The sequence below is a fragment of the Mercenaria mercenaria genome, chromosome 16 (assembly GCF_021730395.1).
Source record: "Mercenaria mercenaria strain notata chromosome 16, MADL_Memer_1, whole genome shotgun sequence".
NCBI lineage: Eukaryota > Metazoa > Mollusca > Bivalvia > Venerida > Veneridae > Mercenaria > Mercenaria mercenaria.
In genome coordinates this window covers 32892403-32908719 of record NC_069376.1, presented here as the reverse complement: position 1 = coordinate 32908719, position 16317 = coordinate 32892403, and the positions used below count along the sequence as shown (strand labels likewise).

The 16317-nt window shown below is 35.9% G+C and overlaps 1 protein-coding gene across 35 annotated transcripts in view; it reads right to left on the bottom strand.

Moving 5' to 3' along the window:
* Positions 1 to 16317, bottom strand: part of LOC123540008 (sal-like protein 3) — a 174252-nt gene that overhangs the window by 147259 nt on the left and 10676 nt on the right. For 33 of the 35 annotated variants that reach the window (XR_008367808.1, XR_008367809.1, XM_053526637.1 and 30 more), the window contains exons 3-4: positions 14680 to 14836; positions 13237 to 14064 (exon numbers count right to left, since the gene is read on the bottom strand). Coding sequence is in view for 33 of the 35 variants with exons in the window: in XM_053526637.1 (XP_053382612.1) it covers positions 13237 to 14064; positions 14680 to 14836 (985 nt within the window). In the remaining 2 variants the exon portion in view is untranslated. Of the gene's footprint in view, positions 1 to 4296; positions 4607 to 5896; positions 5956 to 13236; positions 14065 to 14679; positions 14837 to 16317 lie in introns of those variants that run through there. The other 2 variants (XM_053526611.1, XM_053526641.1) reach the window with 2 other exon arrangements.

Genomic DNA, 16317 nt, shown 5'->3' with positions numbered 1-16317 from the left:
CTTGCTGAACTCGGAGCTCTTAGTTAATGTATGTAAATTATAGGTAGTTTATACACAATAAACCCTAATTTTTTTTCATATGCAAATATATTTTTGTGATAAAAAAGTGTGATATGACATAAATTTCCAATCCTTTGTACATTTTTTGTACATGTATATGAATAAATGGGAATCTGTCTTCAGTCACAAAAAAATAAGGGTCACTCGTCAACTTTGGCTTTAATAGACATAGGAGCAAGATGTGTAAAATATTACCTTTTTATGTAGTTAGAAACTCAACTGCATCAAATATCAAGCCTTCCAATCTTTGCTTATACTGGACTTTAACCTTCAGCCTGTTAAATTTCTATGATGGATTGGTCCATTATTCAGTTTGGACAGTACCACTTATTATTCAAAGGGGTGTTAACTGAAAATTTACTGACTGAATAGCGAACAGTGCAGACAATTATAAGCCTGCACAGACGTGCAGGCTGATCTTGCTCTGCACTGGTCGCAAAGGCTGAATCACTTGCCGCCAGCAGACTAAAGGTTAATACAAAACTTGATAAAGTTCTGCATCGGGATCTTACTAATCAATGTACTAGAATAAATGCTGTCTTCTCTTCGTAAAATATCAGTAAGTTAGGTACTTCTTCAGCTAAACTGTTAAAAAAAATGTACATGTCAAGTTGTGCATCAGGTGTTTTAACCATTGCCCTCCCCTGCATCTCCTAAGTACATACTAACTTGCAAGTAGCACTAATTCTTTATTAACTTATTTTCCACCGTGTTCATTTTGTTTAGATCATTATGAGCCTAAACACTTTTATGCAGAATACACAAATATTGTTTGGAAAGTTTCGGGACAAGTGCCATAATTTTTTTTATTGTTATTTTTTGTATAGTTTTCTATGAAATTTTTCACATATATAGCTTAGTGTAACCGTAATTGTCTAGCTATCTACTGCAGTCATATTGCAATAGCGCAAACAGTACACTCGTTACTGTTGCTAGATATGGACAACAGATTTTGTTATTCTTGTGAAGGAAACGAATAGTCAAATTTTGTCAAAATACTCTCCGGTACACCTTCACACAATTCTCATATCCTTGGACCCAAGATTCAGAACAGTTTTCTTGTGGTACTCTCGAGGTGGAACAAACTTCAAGCAAAACTTCAAGCAAAAGAAGTAAGTAATACTGATTCGAAAACTTTCCCAACAATTTAATTTTCAAAACTGCACAGACATTACAAAACAAAATAAGTTATTCTAAACAAATTGTACATCATATATAATTAAACATGTTCAACATACATCAAATGAAACGCCATAGTTATAGAGGTTACACATTGAACATATTTGAAATAGCAATTTATGCCCTCCCCTCCCTCAACACCTCAACAACTGGTGAGGGCATAAATAAGAGCTGTCAGAGGACAGCAACACCTCACTAAAAAGTTAAATGAATAAATAGAATGACTTTAATAAACAATGACTAAAAGAATAAGTGTTTATTTAAACATTAGTAATGTTAAGCTAGAGATTAGTCCCTAAGTATTTTTAAATGCTGTAATACATGATAAATAAAGTTACCCGAAATTAAGTTTCCAATTCTTTGGATAACCAAAACATGACTTCACAAATATGAAGTTATGATCATTTTGTTACTATCATAATAAGGTTTTAATTAATTAAAAATGTTGTGATCTCATTTAGAATGACAACTCTTGGCCTTAGGCCTAGTACTTATAAGCAGAGATATCTGTTAGTTTACTTCCCTTGCAATTACACAATTGAGTGGAAAATGAAAACTGTTTTAGAAATTTGCACAACAAAAGCATTTAGGATTTATTCATTTGTGTTTGATTTACCCCTCAAAACATGGTTCCTATGATTCTGTCAACTTACATGATATTATGGTAAAAAATTAACTTTTAACAAGCCAATAATAAAATGAAGTACCAGTAAGTAATTAATAATGCAGACAATACACTTTTGCTTGTATCAAAATGTCACAATAGAAGCACTTTCGTAATACAGAACACCTTGTAGGATTAGTAAAGGTGCAATTATATTGATCTCTATTTCTTATGCCTAATTTAAGTAAAAGAACAGTCATGCACATCAGAGCATCACAGTGAACAAGTGTAAGAAATTTTTATTTATTCCCAGTAGTGGTTAACAAATTACTAGCTTACATTTCACTGGAAAAAGGGGCCATTACACTATGACTAAACAAAATAGATGTAAACAATGTTCAGTCAAGTTACTGAGCCTTATCATGCACTTACAGACATAATAATTATGTCTCAAACTAAGTAGTTTTAGTAAATACTGCTAAATACATGATAGTGTATCACTTTGCTAAGTATTACCCTCTATTAACATTTACCGGCTGGTTAATTCTTTTTAACCGAAAATCACTTGACAGGCACAATAAATTATTGAAAGATAAATGCCACTCCATTCCATAGATACATACTTAAATAATATTCTAATATGGCTAACAATGCTTTAATCATCAAAACGATTTTATGCTGACGTCATGTGGACATAATATTTAGCGCCATGTACACATACAGAAATAGCGCTTTCAAATTTGATCAAATATTTCACTTAAAAACATGTTTAAAATGAAATGTCACATAGCATAACTGTCTTAATAAATTTACACACACACAGAGTTGCTTATAAGCTGTGCAGAATAATTCGCCATCATATGCGCCCTAATGAAACTATTCCGCAAGACGTATTACCATTTCCAGTCCTGGCATGTATAAACAAGGAGCGTGACGACCTATCATTTGGCGCCATACATGCGCCAATAAACAGTTCAATCATATTTTATCTATATTTTGCAAAACAAGATATATTGGAATTGAAATAATTTATAGCAAAAGAGTGCTTTAACACTATTTACACACTCGGGTAGTTATACGTCATACAAATAATTTCACTCGGGCGCCCCCCCTCCCTCTCGTGAAATTATTACACCAGACGTATAACTGCCCGTCGTGCATAAAAAATGTTACAGCATTCTTTTGCTATAAATTATTTCTTAACTAGACTTAACTTATTTGTTGTCAAAGACTAGTCATAACAGTTATAAACAAAAATAAATTAGTAAACCACCCAGAACTAAATATTACTTGACTGACCATGAATTGGGCAGTAAGACAAGGAAAGAAACACATTAATTACCCCACTGGCCAATCAGACAAGGCAAGGAACTTATAAATTACTTGATATACCATAGCTGATTGGCCAATCAGACAAGGCAAGAAACTTACAATTCCTTGATTTATCACAGCTGACTAGCTAATCAGACAATGCAAGGAATCTATAAATTACTTGAATGGCCAATCAGACAAGGCAAGGAACCTATACATTAGTTGAATGGCCAATCAGACAAGGCAAGGGACAAGGCAATGAACCTATAAATTACTTGAATGGCCAATCGGACAAGGCAAGGAACCTATAAATTACTTGAATGGCCAATCAGACATGCCAATCAGACTTGGCAAGGAACCTATAAATTAGTTGAATGGCCAATCAGACAAGGCAAGGAACTTATAAATTACTTGAACAGCCAATCAGACAAGGCAAGGAACCTATAAAATACCTGATTAGCCAATCAGACAAGGCAAGCAACATATACATTACTGATTAGCCAATCAGACAATGCAAGCAACCTATACATTACTTAGATGGCCAATCAGACAAGGCAAGGAAGCTATAAATTATCTGATTAGCCAATCAGACAAGGCAACCTATTACATTACTTGAATAGCCAATCAGACTGGACAAGGAACTTGTACATTTCATGACTAACCAATCAGATTCTCAACAATCTTTGAATGTAATTAAGTACATTGTCAGAATTTGTCAACTACAGAACTTTTTTTAAATAATTCCTTCCTGCAATGATTCATCATCATACCCCTTAAATGTACCAGCCCTCTTCTAATTCTTTATTAACATCACATGTTTGAAAACACACAAAATCATAAAAGCTAATAATCCAAATATCATGAGCAAGTTATTTTGCATTCAACCAAATTTTCTCAAGATTCAACATCTTGCTCATTTACAATTTTAAAAATATTCTGCTAAAAATGGGGGAAAGACATTTTTTCTATTGGAAACTAAACCATGTCATAGCATCTTTTTTTTTTTCATTTTTAAGGCAAAAACTTGTTTGACAGAGACAATCGACCTAGAATGCACTTAAAATAGCTTATATTACCATCTTAGCCAACATATTTTCCAAACCATTAGGTTACTACTTTAAATATACCCAGAATGAATAAGTTTATTACTTCTCCGAATACGCTAATTTTGCTCATTCATCCCAATATACGAAGGTTTCAAATGAACAACCATATGCGAGTTTAGATTCTCCTTCTGGTTGAAGCATTTCTGGCAAACATTGCACATGAACGGTTTATGACCCGTGTGAATTCTGAAGTGGCGGCGTAAATGCCATGACGATTTGAACTTCCGACTGCACACGTTACATGATTTTCCACTTTGCTCCTCGTTTAACAAGTTTGAACTGTCGCCTATATTAGACCTGTCGCTATATAGTCCCGCATGAGAGAGCAGATTTTCAAAGCCCGAGTCTGAAAGGATAAAATCTATGTTTTAATTATATTTCTGTTTACACTTATTTCATGCTTTTCTGATGAACTACTGGAATCTGAAACAACAGAAGTATATTAATTAGCAGCTCTGAAATTTACTCAATTTTTTCATGCAATGAGTGAAAACCATTTAACAGTTATTTTTCTCAACAAAATTGGAGTACAACAAATTCAGCTCTGAGCATCCGACAACAAATACCTGCAGCCATGCAGAAAGCCATTCAATTTCTTTGAAGAACTTGTAATGACTTATTTTCTACAAAACATAATCTTGGAAGAGCCATGTAACAACAAAAAGCATTATAACAATCTGTTTGTCTCCTTATAAAACGAAACTTCATCTTCAGAAATGTGAACTCAGCCCATGCTCCAAACTTTACACTGCATTTTGAGGCACCAGTAACCTCTTTCATCTGTATGAACATAGAGCAAAATCTCACAACATATCTCATCTAAAACTGTCATTTGTATGAGTATAAAGCAAAATCTCAATACACCTCATGTGAAACTGTCATTTGTAGGGGTATAAAGCAAAATCTTGCTAAATCTCATCTGAAACTGTCATTTGTAGGAGTATAAAGCAAATCTCACTAAATCTCATCTGAAACTGTCATTTGTATGAGTATAAAGCAAAATCTTGCTAAATCTCATAAATTTTGAAACTATGGTTTGTACAAGTATAAAGCAATATTTCACTAAATCTCATTAGAACCAAATGAGATCTCATTTACTGATCATGAAGACACTTTCTTTATCACTTAACTTACTAGGTGGGTCAGGATTATGATACAGGATTTCACAAGAAAGTGCCAGTTACAACTCTGTTTATTACATCTTTGATATATTTATCTATACATAATTGCAAGCTTGTCTTGTAAGTGTTGCAGGCACTTAATATAATACAATACAAATTCTCATCATATTTCAGGCAGAATTTCAAAAGGATAACACATAAGACCAATTCATTGATCATTATTTATATTCTTTATTACAACTCAATACATATTTACAATTAACACAAATCCATAAACTGAAATTATAAAGGGGAATCTTGCTGCAACCCATAAACTCCTTTATTTCAAATTATAAACAGGATATAAATTATAAACAGAATATAAATTATAAACAGGATATAAATTATAAACAGGATATAAATTCCAACTTGAGGGAAAGACACAATGTTTGAGCACATCTATTTTTCTGAAGGACACAAATTTTCCCATGTGAAAGATTCATGTGAAAAAAAAAATGTCCTTCCACTTTTAAGTGAAAATTGCTATGTTCTTACAAGAAAATACAGTTTCCCCATGGAAAGGTAAGATCATTCTCTGAAAAACAAAGTTTATAAAGAAAACGACAATTCTGTTTCATGGCCTGCTGTCAACATATATCAACATATATCAGTACGTTTAACATGCTGTTAACTCATCATAACTGTCAACAAGCTTTCAAATATGCAACAGCTCTCTGTTATAACATTTCTTTTTTTTTTTTTTTTTGTCTACCAAATGCTGACAACTCCAAACATTCAATAGCTCAAACATATACACATTAAGTAGTAAAAGCAAAGATTGAAAAGACTGGATCTCAACAAAGTTCTATTCAATAAGGAGTGGCACATCAAACTCAAATTCTGGCATTATGATTATCTAACAATGCACACACTCCTTATGAACTTCCAAGAAAGAATTTTCCCCAGGAAAGAAAATAAGCAGATTTTGTTACAAGGCTGCAGGACGGTTTCTTCTTTCCATACAAATTATAATACACACAGGACCATTATTTCTTTCCATATAAGAAGTTGCAAGAACACTGGGCATTTTTTTTTTTCATTACATACTGGACAATTTCTTCTTTACCCTACAAGTTAAAATATTAAATAACACTTGATGGCTTCTTCTTTCCATTAAAAGTAACACAAAACATTCATATACTGTAACTCAGGGCATTCTGTTAAATAATTCACTTGGTTTTTCTGTTTTTTGGGGGGGGGGGGGGGGGGGTAGGGGGTTCATAATTCTTTTTTCAAGACTTGTGTGATTGGGACGACTGTTCAGGTTGATTATAAAAAATCTTACATAATTTATATATATGCAACACCATATACTTCCATTACAGTATGGGCTTTGTTACATAGCCATCAGTTTGTAATCTAGCAATGTATACGTCTTTTCTTTCATCTTTCATCGATCAATACTTTTTCTCCAGCCATACATAACTTATAAGGCTATAATATGTTGAACTTAATCTGGGTATAAAGTTTAATAAAGACAGAATGTGCTATGAAGACATATAAAAGATAAGACACAGGAATTCTTTCACAAGTGGTATGACACCCTTCTTACCACCCAAGTTCAATAAAGTCAGCCATAACTTCACAAGGAACAAATCGCACAGAAAAGATGCATGTAAAGATTGGTGAGATACCCAAAGAATATGCTAAATAAATCTTAAACACAAAGTCAACCATGTTGTAAGCCATCATTCTGCATCAACTTTAATTGTCACAATCTTGCAGCATATAAAAACGAGACAATTTTTGTTTGAGCTCGACTGAATACTCAATAAGTTAATTACTTCAAAAAGTTTGAAAAACAAGAGCTGTCGCTAATGGTGACAAATGCCCCCGCAGCACCTTGACCTTTGACCTGGTGACCCCAATGTCAGTAGGGGTGGTGTACTCAATAAGTACTATCAGCATGTGAAGTTTGAAGGTCCTGGGTGAAGTGGTTCGTGAGTAAAGTGCCTTCACGCAAAATGTTAACGTTGGCCCCTGAGACCTTGATCTTTGACCTGGTGACCCCAGTCAGTAGAGTTGGTGTACTCATAAAGTACTATCAGCATGTAAAGTTTGAAGGTCCTGGGTGAAATGGTTCGCGAGTAAAGTGTCTTCATGCAAAAAGTTAACATTGGCCCCTGTGACCTTGACCTTTGACCTGGTGTCCCCAAAGTCAGTAGGAGTGGTGTATTGAATAAGTACTATCAGCATGTGAAGTTTGAAGGTCCTGGGTGCAGTGGTTCGCGAGTAAAGTGCCTTCATGCAAAAAGTTAACGCTGGCCCCTGTGACCTTGACCTTTGACCTGGTGACCCCAAAGTCAGTACGGGTGGTGTACTCAATAAGTACTATCAGCACGTGAAGTTTGAAGGTCCTGGGTGCAGTGGTTCGCGAGTAAAGTGCCTTCATGCAAAAAGTTAACGTTGGCCACTGTGACCTTGACCTTTGATCTGGTGACCCCAAAGTCAGTAGGGGTGGTGTACTCAATAAGTACTATCAGCATGTGAAGTTTGAAGGTCTTGGGTGCAGTGGTTCGCGAGTAAAGTGCCTTCATGCAAAAAGTTAACATTGTGACGAACGAACGAACGAACTAACGAACGAACGGACGGACAGTTGGAAACTAATATGCCTCCCTTCGGGGGCATAAAAAGTGTTTTTAACTGAAGTGATCTTATAAATTACCAACCTTGTTATTGATATTGCAGCCATATATATTATAAATACGAAAGTTTTACAAGAAAAAGAGGGATACACAACGTAATGTGTCAACAACGTAAAATATGAAAATTTTGATCTAAGTATAGCGATTCTGCCAAATATCAATTTTGGATGGGACAGTGTGGTTATATACCTTCTGTGCAAGTTTCATAAAAGCTGCTCCAGAAACCTAGCCTCTAATGTACTGTCTATTACATATTAGCCACGCCATGAGAAAACCAACATTCGCGCAGTCTGATCAGGATCCATGCTGTTCGCTAAAAGTTTCTGTAATTGCAATAGACTTTGAAAGCGAACAGCATGGATCCTGACCAGACTGCGCGGATGCGCAGGCTGGTCTGGATCCATGCTGTTCGCAAACCCACTATGTTGGTTTTCTCATGGCGCGGCTCATATTATTATGTTCTAACAAAAAAGAAATGTTTAAATCAAAATTCACAGCAGACTGTTTCTGTTTTTAAATCCCATAAGGCTTTAAAAATTCATATCAAAACAATGGGGAACCTGTATCGCCTCACCTGACTTGGGTCTTACCCCAGATAACCTAGCATCAAATTTGACCTAGATTTCATACAGACAAAACATTTGACCATGTTTTATGTAAATCAGGTAAATCACTAACCAATATTTTTCATGATTCGACCTAGTGACATAGTTTTTGGCCTCAGGTAACCCAGTTTTGAACTCGACCTAGATTTCACAAGGATAAACATTCTGAGAAAGTTTTATGAAGATCAAGTTGTAAATGTGGCACCTAGAGTGTGATTTGACATAGTGACCTAGGTAAAGACCTGGAGTAACCAAGTTTTGAACATGACCTAGATTATATAGAGACAAACATTCTGACGAAAATTAATGGTAATCTAATAGAAAATATGGCCTCTAAAGTGTTAACAAGGTGCTTCCATAATTTGACCTAGTGACCTACTTTCTGACCTTGTGCCACCCAGTTTAAAATTAATCTAGTTTCACAGAGACAAGCACTTCAAAAAGATCAAACAGAAAATGTGACCTTTAGAGTGTTGACAAGGTTTCTTTATGATTTGACCTAGTTTTTCACCTATGGGAACCCAGTTTTTGTCTAATCTAGATTTCACAGAGAAGAAAAAGGTAGAAAATGTGGCCTCCAGGGTGTTAACATGGTTTTCCTATTAATTGACCAAGAGACCTAGTTTTTTTCCTCAGAAGACCCAGTGACAAACACATGCAAGATTTTATTGCAGATAATATTCTGACCAAGTTTCATTAAAATTGGGCTAAAATTGTGACCTCTGGAGTGTTAACATGCTCGACATACTCAACAGTCACGGGATGATCACAATAGCTCACCTTGAAGACTTTGTGCTCAGACCAGCTAAGAAAGCAGCTGTCTTACTCTATTAATGTAGTTCAGTTGGAGCAAATTAATGGTTTACAACATTTGGTTGAAAAAGATATAACAATCATAACTTATCTAGAAACAAAGAATCAGTTTTCATTTTAAATTTTTCCGAAAAAAACAAAAACAACAACAGTGATGAAAATTCAAGACTTAATTTAAATATTTTAAGGCCGACAACCAAAAGTTTTGCGAGTTTAAACAGTTGAGATGCTGACCAATTTCACGTAACAAAATTATATGCGAGTGACATTCAGAAATTTAATTCTTTTTAATGAATAATTGCACATCTGAATGCCATAACTTTGTTCTGAAAACAAATGTATAAATACAATATTCAGTGTATTCATAAAACTGATTCTTTATTCAAACAGAGAACAGAGAACAATCCTACAAAAGGCAGTTTCTATATCAAGACAAGAAAATATACTTTTCAAGACAGTAAGGGGTCAACTTGTTAGCAACTGACAAAAAAAAGAAGAATAACAAATCCAAATAAGTGCAAAGTATTCAAAACTGTCTGTATTTTTTTTAATACATCTACGCTTGTCTATTTCATGAAGTCTCAAAGAAAGAAGAGCTGTATAAAATGTTTATTTTTAGGACCACAATTTACAAAGCAGCCAAATAATCAGTTAAGGCAGTAAACAAGCGGCAATGTCCATGACATTATAAACTCTCTTGTACTATTTTGATATTTTCAACACTTCTCAAAGAGCAAGGGGATGTCAGATAGCTTAATAACAATCCCTATCAGTAGCCCGTAAGACTGTTAGTTATTTTTACTGGGCAGATTGTACAAGATACACAAGATGACCTTATTCATGAACCTTCCCTGGTGTGTGTGAGCATGCCAGAGGTAAAGCAACAATACACAGGACTTCTGTCTGAATGTTTGTAATTTAAGCTGAAAGAGTAGGGACTCAAAATGCCTCCCTGTGCATCACATTTTACCTAATATAACTTAAACTGGTAACTCCTTCACTAATGTAGTGAGAGAGTTGAATTTTACTGCGAATCGACACAAAAAGGTCATATATCGCAGAGCCTTCTCTAATGTAACTGCTTAGTTCTCCCCTTCTTATCAAATAAGACCACAGATTGCTGCTTGCTTGAAAGTAACAGGGTGGCCTACCAACCTATGGTCTACCCACCTGACTATTGGATTTTGTACACATGGAAAAAATGTCCCGATTCAGGTAGCATTTTTGCATATACACATGTACATGTATTTTCCTTATTACTTGAATTTTCATAAGATAAAGAGCATCAAAGACAAAAAAATGAGTGCTTTCCTCCACACAAAGCCCCTGCAATCAGTTCTCAGTACATTTTCGCCCACTGCCTAAGTGTGAACGTTATCTACACAGTCCACAAAAAGCAGTTGAGTGAACTGTTTGAAAAAAGTACTGGGAAGTGATGGCAGATGCTTTGTGCGGAGGAAAGTATCTCGTTTTGCTTTTTTCAACGCACTTCATTTTATGAAAATCTGTCAAATAATAAGAAAAATATAGGCAAAATGTTTCCTGAAACGAGACCTTTTCTCCATGTGTACTGTATCCAAAACTTACGTGGGCTGGCCACCCTAAAATATGATGTCTTACTGCACAGAAGATAAGCATTTGAGAAAGCAGCATGATTTATCGCATATCAGTTTTATTCACTTACCTTGTATCTTCTTCTCTGCGAGTGTGAAAGTCTGTGCTTTATGGTCAACACTCTTTTAAGTGGTTCCATTGAGAAACAACCACTTGATTCTGACAAAATGATCTCTGGTATTCTAATTCAGAGTGTCAGTTCATTAACCAAAGTGCAAAAGTAATGTAAAATGTTATCAAAGAACTAACTTTAAAACTGTTTTATGTAGTTCAAACATCACCCTATATGTTCCCTTTGCTTGATCTATTTTAGACGGCCACATAAAGAATACCTGATAGTCTGGTCCAGGCTTTTCAATTTCCAAATTCAGTTCCCAATAGTTCTAAAAGGAGCACCGTCCCAAAACAGGCATAAGTTTTAAACTGACCAATGGGAAGACTGCATTTTAAGACTAGTCCCAGGGCTTGACCTAAATAACTGCCCTATTGCCTGGGGCAGGTAAAAGCGGAATGCGGGCAGGCAAAAAATCCTACTCAGTTGCCCATCAGGCAAGTGAAACATATGAAAGATCCCAAGGAATACTTCTTAGAAAATCATGCTCTCCTGTAGTATCTCATCACATCATGTTACATTTTGGCAACAAAAAACTGGGTTTCGGGCAAGTAAAAATATACCCAAGTTGCCCTATGGGCATGTGCTCTACAGAGTTAAAGTCAAGCTCTTGAGTCCAAAATTTACTCTCTTTTATCATTTCCAATGCCAGGCAAAGAAAAACTGAAAAAAAGTCTTTAAGAACAGTTTACATTACCTTTGCACAATCAGCAATTATAAGAAAGCACCTATTCAACATTGAGGAGACAGCTCTACTTTCTATCAGTACATTCACTAGAAACTCCTGCCAAAGATTGTTCTCTGTTAACTATCTCCTTAACATTTATATGCAGAGACCAATGTTCTGGTTTACTTCAATCATGAATTAACCATCAACTGCAAACAATTTGAACACAACTTATAAGAGGGCTTTAGAAAAATGTTTTCTATTCTGTTGCAAATTTGGGTCCCTGTCTTATACGCGATCAACCTTATAGCAAAGTAAATATCATAGCTTTTATCACTTCCATCAACATCGGATATGGAACATACCAGAAGTCTACCAGATTCATGATATTAACAAGAACACCGAAATGCGGAGCAATATACACCCAAAGGTATGACATTTGACCCTTAAGTGTGACCTCGGCGCAAGACATCCAAAACATGCGCTCTGCACGTTGTCTCAATGTGGTGAATATCTGTGCCAAGTTTCTTTAAAACCTTCAAGCAGTTTAAGAGTTACAGAGTGGACAGGAAACAAATTCAAATGACCTTTGACCCCTAAGTGTGACCTTGAACTTGAAGGGAGCCATCCGAAACATGCGCTCTGCACGTCGCCTTGATGTGGTGAATATTTGTGTCAAGTTTCTTTAAAATCCTTCAACAGTTCAAGAGTTACTGAGTGGAAACGAAACAAAGTCATATGACCTTTGAACCCTAAGTGTGACCTTGACCTTGAAGCGAGCCCGGTGTCATAACATAGTATGTCCCTTTGGACATATAAAAATGTTATGCGCTGAAACATTTCTATAGGAAAAGTTTGTGTGGGGTGGGAAGAGTTGTTGCGGAAAACATTTATTAGAAGGTGCACCAAAAATAAATTCCTGACAACTAGTCTACCCATGAACTTGCAAAAAATGACTCTTATCAGAAATATTATAATTAGTTGATTAGTTTTCAGACTTAATTTACCCACTATTTATCAATAGTCCTACATGAGAAAATGAACATGATAAAAAAATGCTACAGGTTTTTTTGGGGTGTTTTTTAAAAGTCAACTAGTGCTTTAAAAGATTTCTGGCTAATACAAGACTGCTACATTTTAGCATATGGCATTCTGACCCAACTTGCAATTTGCAATCAAGCCACAACTCATTTTGTTAAAAAATACAATATATCTAAGTCGCTGCTGAATGAATTAATCACATCTATATAGATCCATGATGGTACAGTATTAAAAGGCAATAAAGTAAACATAACCGTCTCTGCACAGTTTGTGTATAAGGAGATAGTTTAATGAAAAAGAAAGGCAAAAAGACACTTACTGTAGCCTTGTTGCCCCGGGCTATCTATTCCAGAAGTGGAAGGGTCAAAGGGCATACCCATTGACACATCATATTGAGGCACTGCTGGTCTTCCGGGTTCAACACCCGTAATTTCTAATTCCATATCAGATTCACTAATAGCTTCCAGTTTTACATTAAAAGGTTCGCTATCTGTTCCCTCTGCCCCAGCTGAAGTCCCTGCTTTATCCAAATCTGAATTATCCCCACCACTAGAGATCATATCTGAAAGGTCAGATTGTAAGTTCAGTCCTTCTGTAGTTGGTTGAGGTGTTGTACCCGTTGCAGACGACTCAGATTTATTATCATCGTCATCTTTATCGCCGGATTCTGATTTAACGTTTGCTGGTGTGGATGGGGCAGAGGAATGAGATGGAGATGCAGATGGTTGTGTAGTTCCGGCTGTGCCGGAAGCCGATGGAACATTTGTAGTGTCAGTTGCACTTTGATTTGAAGATTCGTCATCCTCAGGTTCAATTTTTATCACCTGTCCGTTATTTCCTATTGGAATTTTCATTGCACCTGTGTTCTTATTAGCACCGGACGCTTGGTCTAGATTTAATGGTCGCCGAGGAGGGCGAGCTGAGGGGTAAGGTTCATGACGCATACCGGGAGATCGAGATGAGAATCGTGGGGAATACTGTCTGGGTGAACGTGAGGGCATAAATCGAGGCCCTCCACTAAATCTGGATGGTGACATCATTTGTTGCAGTTGTTGTTGTTGTAATTGTTGTTGCTGCAGCTGCAACTGTTGCTGTTCCTGCAGCAATCTTTCTTTTTCTTTCTCCTGTTGTTTCTTTTTATGATGATCTGAAACAAAAAAATTTAAATCTATAGTATGGCCTTTAACTTAAATCAAGTCTTTTTCTGTTCTGAAAAAACAATATTTCGCTGATTTAATGACTGAAAATTATTTTAATTCAATTGGGCACTAGTCATCTGTTGATTACTTTGCTGTTATTTCTTTAAAATTATTACTTGTACTTTGTAACTTACTTTTAGTATTACACAATTTTTTTTTTTATAGAAACTGAATTAGTGAAAATTTGAATTTAACCTGTAAGCAATTAATCATTTGTTGTTGTTTTTTTCATCAGACTTGTAATTTGTTTGATATATTCATTCATAAAAATATTTGTATACATTTTTTCATATACAACCCTTTTACACAAATTATGTTTCTTTTCTTACAATGTCTTTTTTTTTGTTTTTGTTTTTTTGTTTGTTTTTTTTTTTTGTTCAGTCCAGTCTAATGATATCAGTACTTATTTTACATATAAAACTTGACTGTAAATCACTGACATTCCAAGGCGGTGCCCCTATTTTCAACTTCAACTTGCGTGTGTGCATGCGTGTGTACATCAAGACTGCAACATAAGACTGGTCTATAAACTGTTATAACCCGTTCTAATTTCTAATACTTACATTTAAGACAGAAACCGAGGAATTGTGACTTAACATCTTCATTATCTTCCAAGAAGGATTTGCCGGATTCTGATCCAATATGGCTGAGAGTGCCATCAGCAACACTTGCTGTTAGAATGATCGACTCTTCATCTGTATGAGCAGCAAGTTGTTCCACCTGCAAACAGAGGTTTCATTAATAACTGATTATTTTTGCTTTGTTTTAGTTGGGTTTAACATCGCACCAACACAATTATTGGTCAAATGGTGACATTCCAGTTGATGGTGGAGAAAGACCTCAGGTGCCCTTCCATGCATTATTTCATCACTGGCGGGCACCTTGGTAGAACCAACAACCTTCCTCACATGAAGAACTCAACGTCTCAAGTGAGGCTCGAATCCACTTCGGTGAGGGGCAAGTGATTCGAAGTCAGCCATCTTAACCATTCAGCTACAGAGGTTCCTCATAAATAAATGAAGTAGATAATGGAAGCTGCAAAATAGAGGGGTTGGGGTCGAAGGGTTCTCCATTTCAGGGATCAAATTTAATTTTTTTTCCCACTAGCAATTTTATGCTAGTGCCATTTTTTTTCCACTAGAAAATGGTGGGTTTCACTAGCAATTATTTAAAGGCTGTTTTATAATGTTTTGTTGTTGTTTGGTTTCATGTAAAAGTTAAATGTTCAGCTCCGTTTCCAACTTTTTCACGGTTCAAACAGGCCGTGACTTTCTGGTTTCGGAAGTACAAACCAAAGTACTCGATGATTCTTTGGACTTTAGCTGGATTCGGAAGTTTTAAGTTCTTTCAGGTGACTGCCCGTGGTGTCGATAACATTTTAGCTCTAGGTGGGCCTTTTTCGCCCAAAGAAACTTGTAATTTTCCTCTCCACTTTTGCAGTTGCGAATCACCGACCAAAACGAAAACGAATATCGTCTAGACGCTTAGATAGATATCCAATAATTACATTTGTGTAACAGCGACAAGAGTCTACAATCGGTCACGTGATTATCGGTAAAATAACTACCCCAAAGGAGCTTTTAAAGAGCAAAGGACAGTTTGAGCGAATTCGTTGATTTTCAAACGTGATCGCGAAAATATTCGATTGCCATGATTTCCTACTCGCATTTTTTTATTCTTACTCAAATTTTGCAAGTTAGCGACCGCTAAATTTGATCCCTGCATTCAAGAATTTTACTTACAACAGGAAAAGGCTACGTAGCCTGGGCTTCAGACCACAACAGCAGTGAGAAATGCTTGCCATCCCCTCCTCCCATTCAATAATGAAACCCCTGTTAACTAAACCCAAATACTGAAATCCCTCTGTGAAGCTGAGCCTCCCAGGCAGACTGGTTACGACCACTTTGAATCATTCGATTCTGACCACTGTGGGTTCAAGCCCTGCCTGGGTTCAGAACTCGAGGAAGCTATGTAGAGCAAGGTCTGTTGTTCTACAAGTAACCATGGTGACTGAAATTTTGCCCTATGTGTGCTTGTATTGGATAGACAGATACAATATTAGTATCAGTACAAACTTACACAAATGCTGTTTACAATGGAGGAAAATTTGCAGTAAAAATGTGGATTCTGGCTGTTTGTTTCGCTTATAAATACCACTTGGAAGGTCGTAGAATAATTTGCGAATGTATTGTTTATAACTG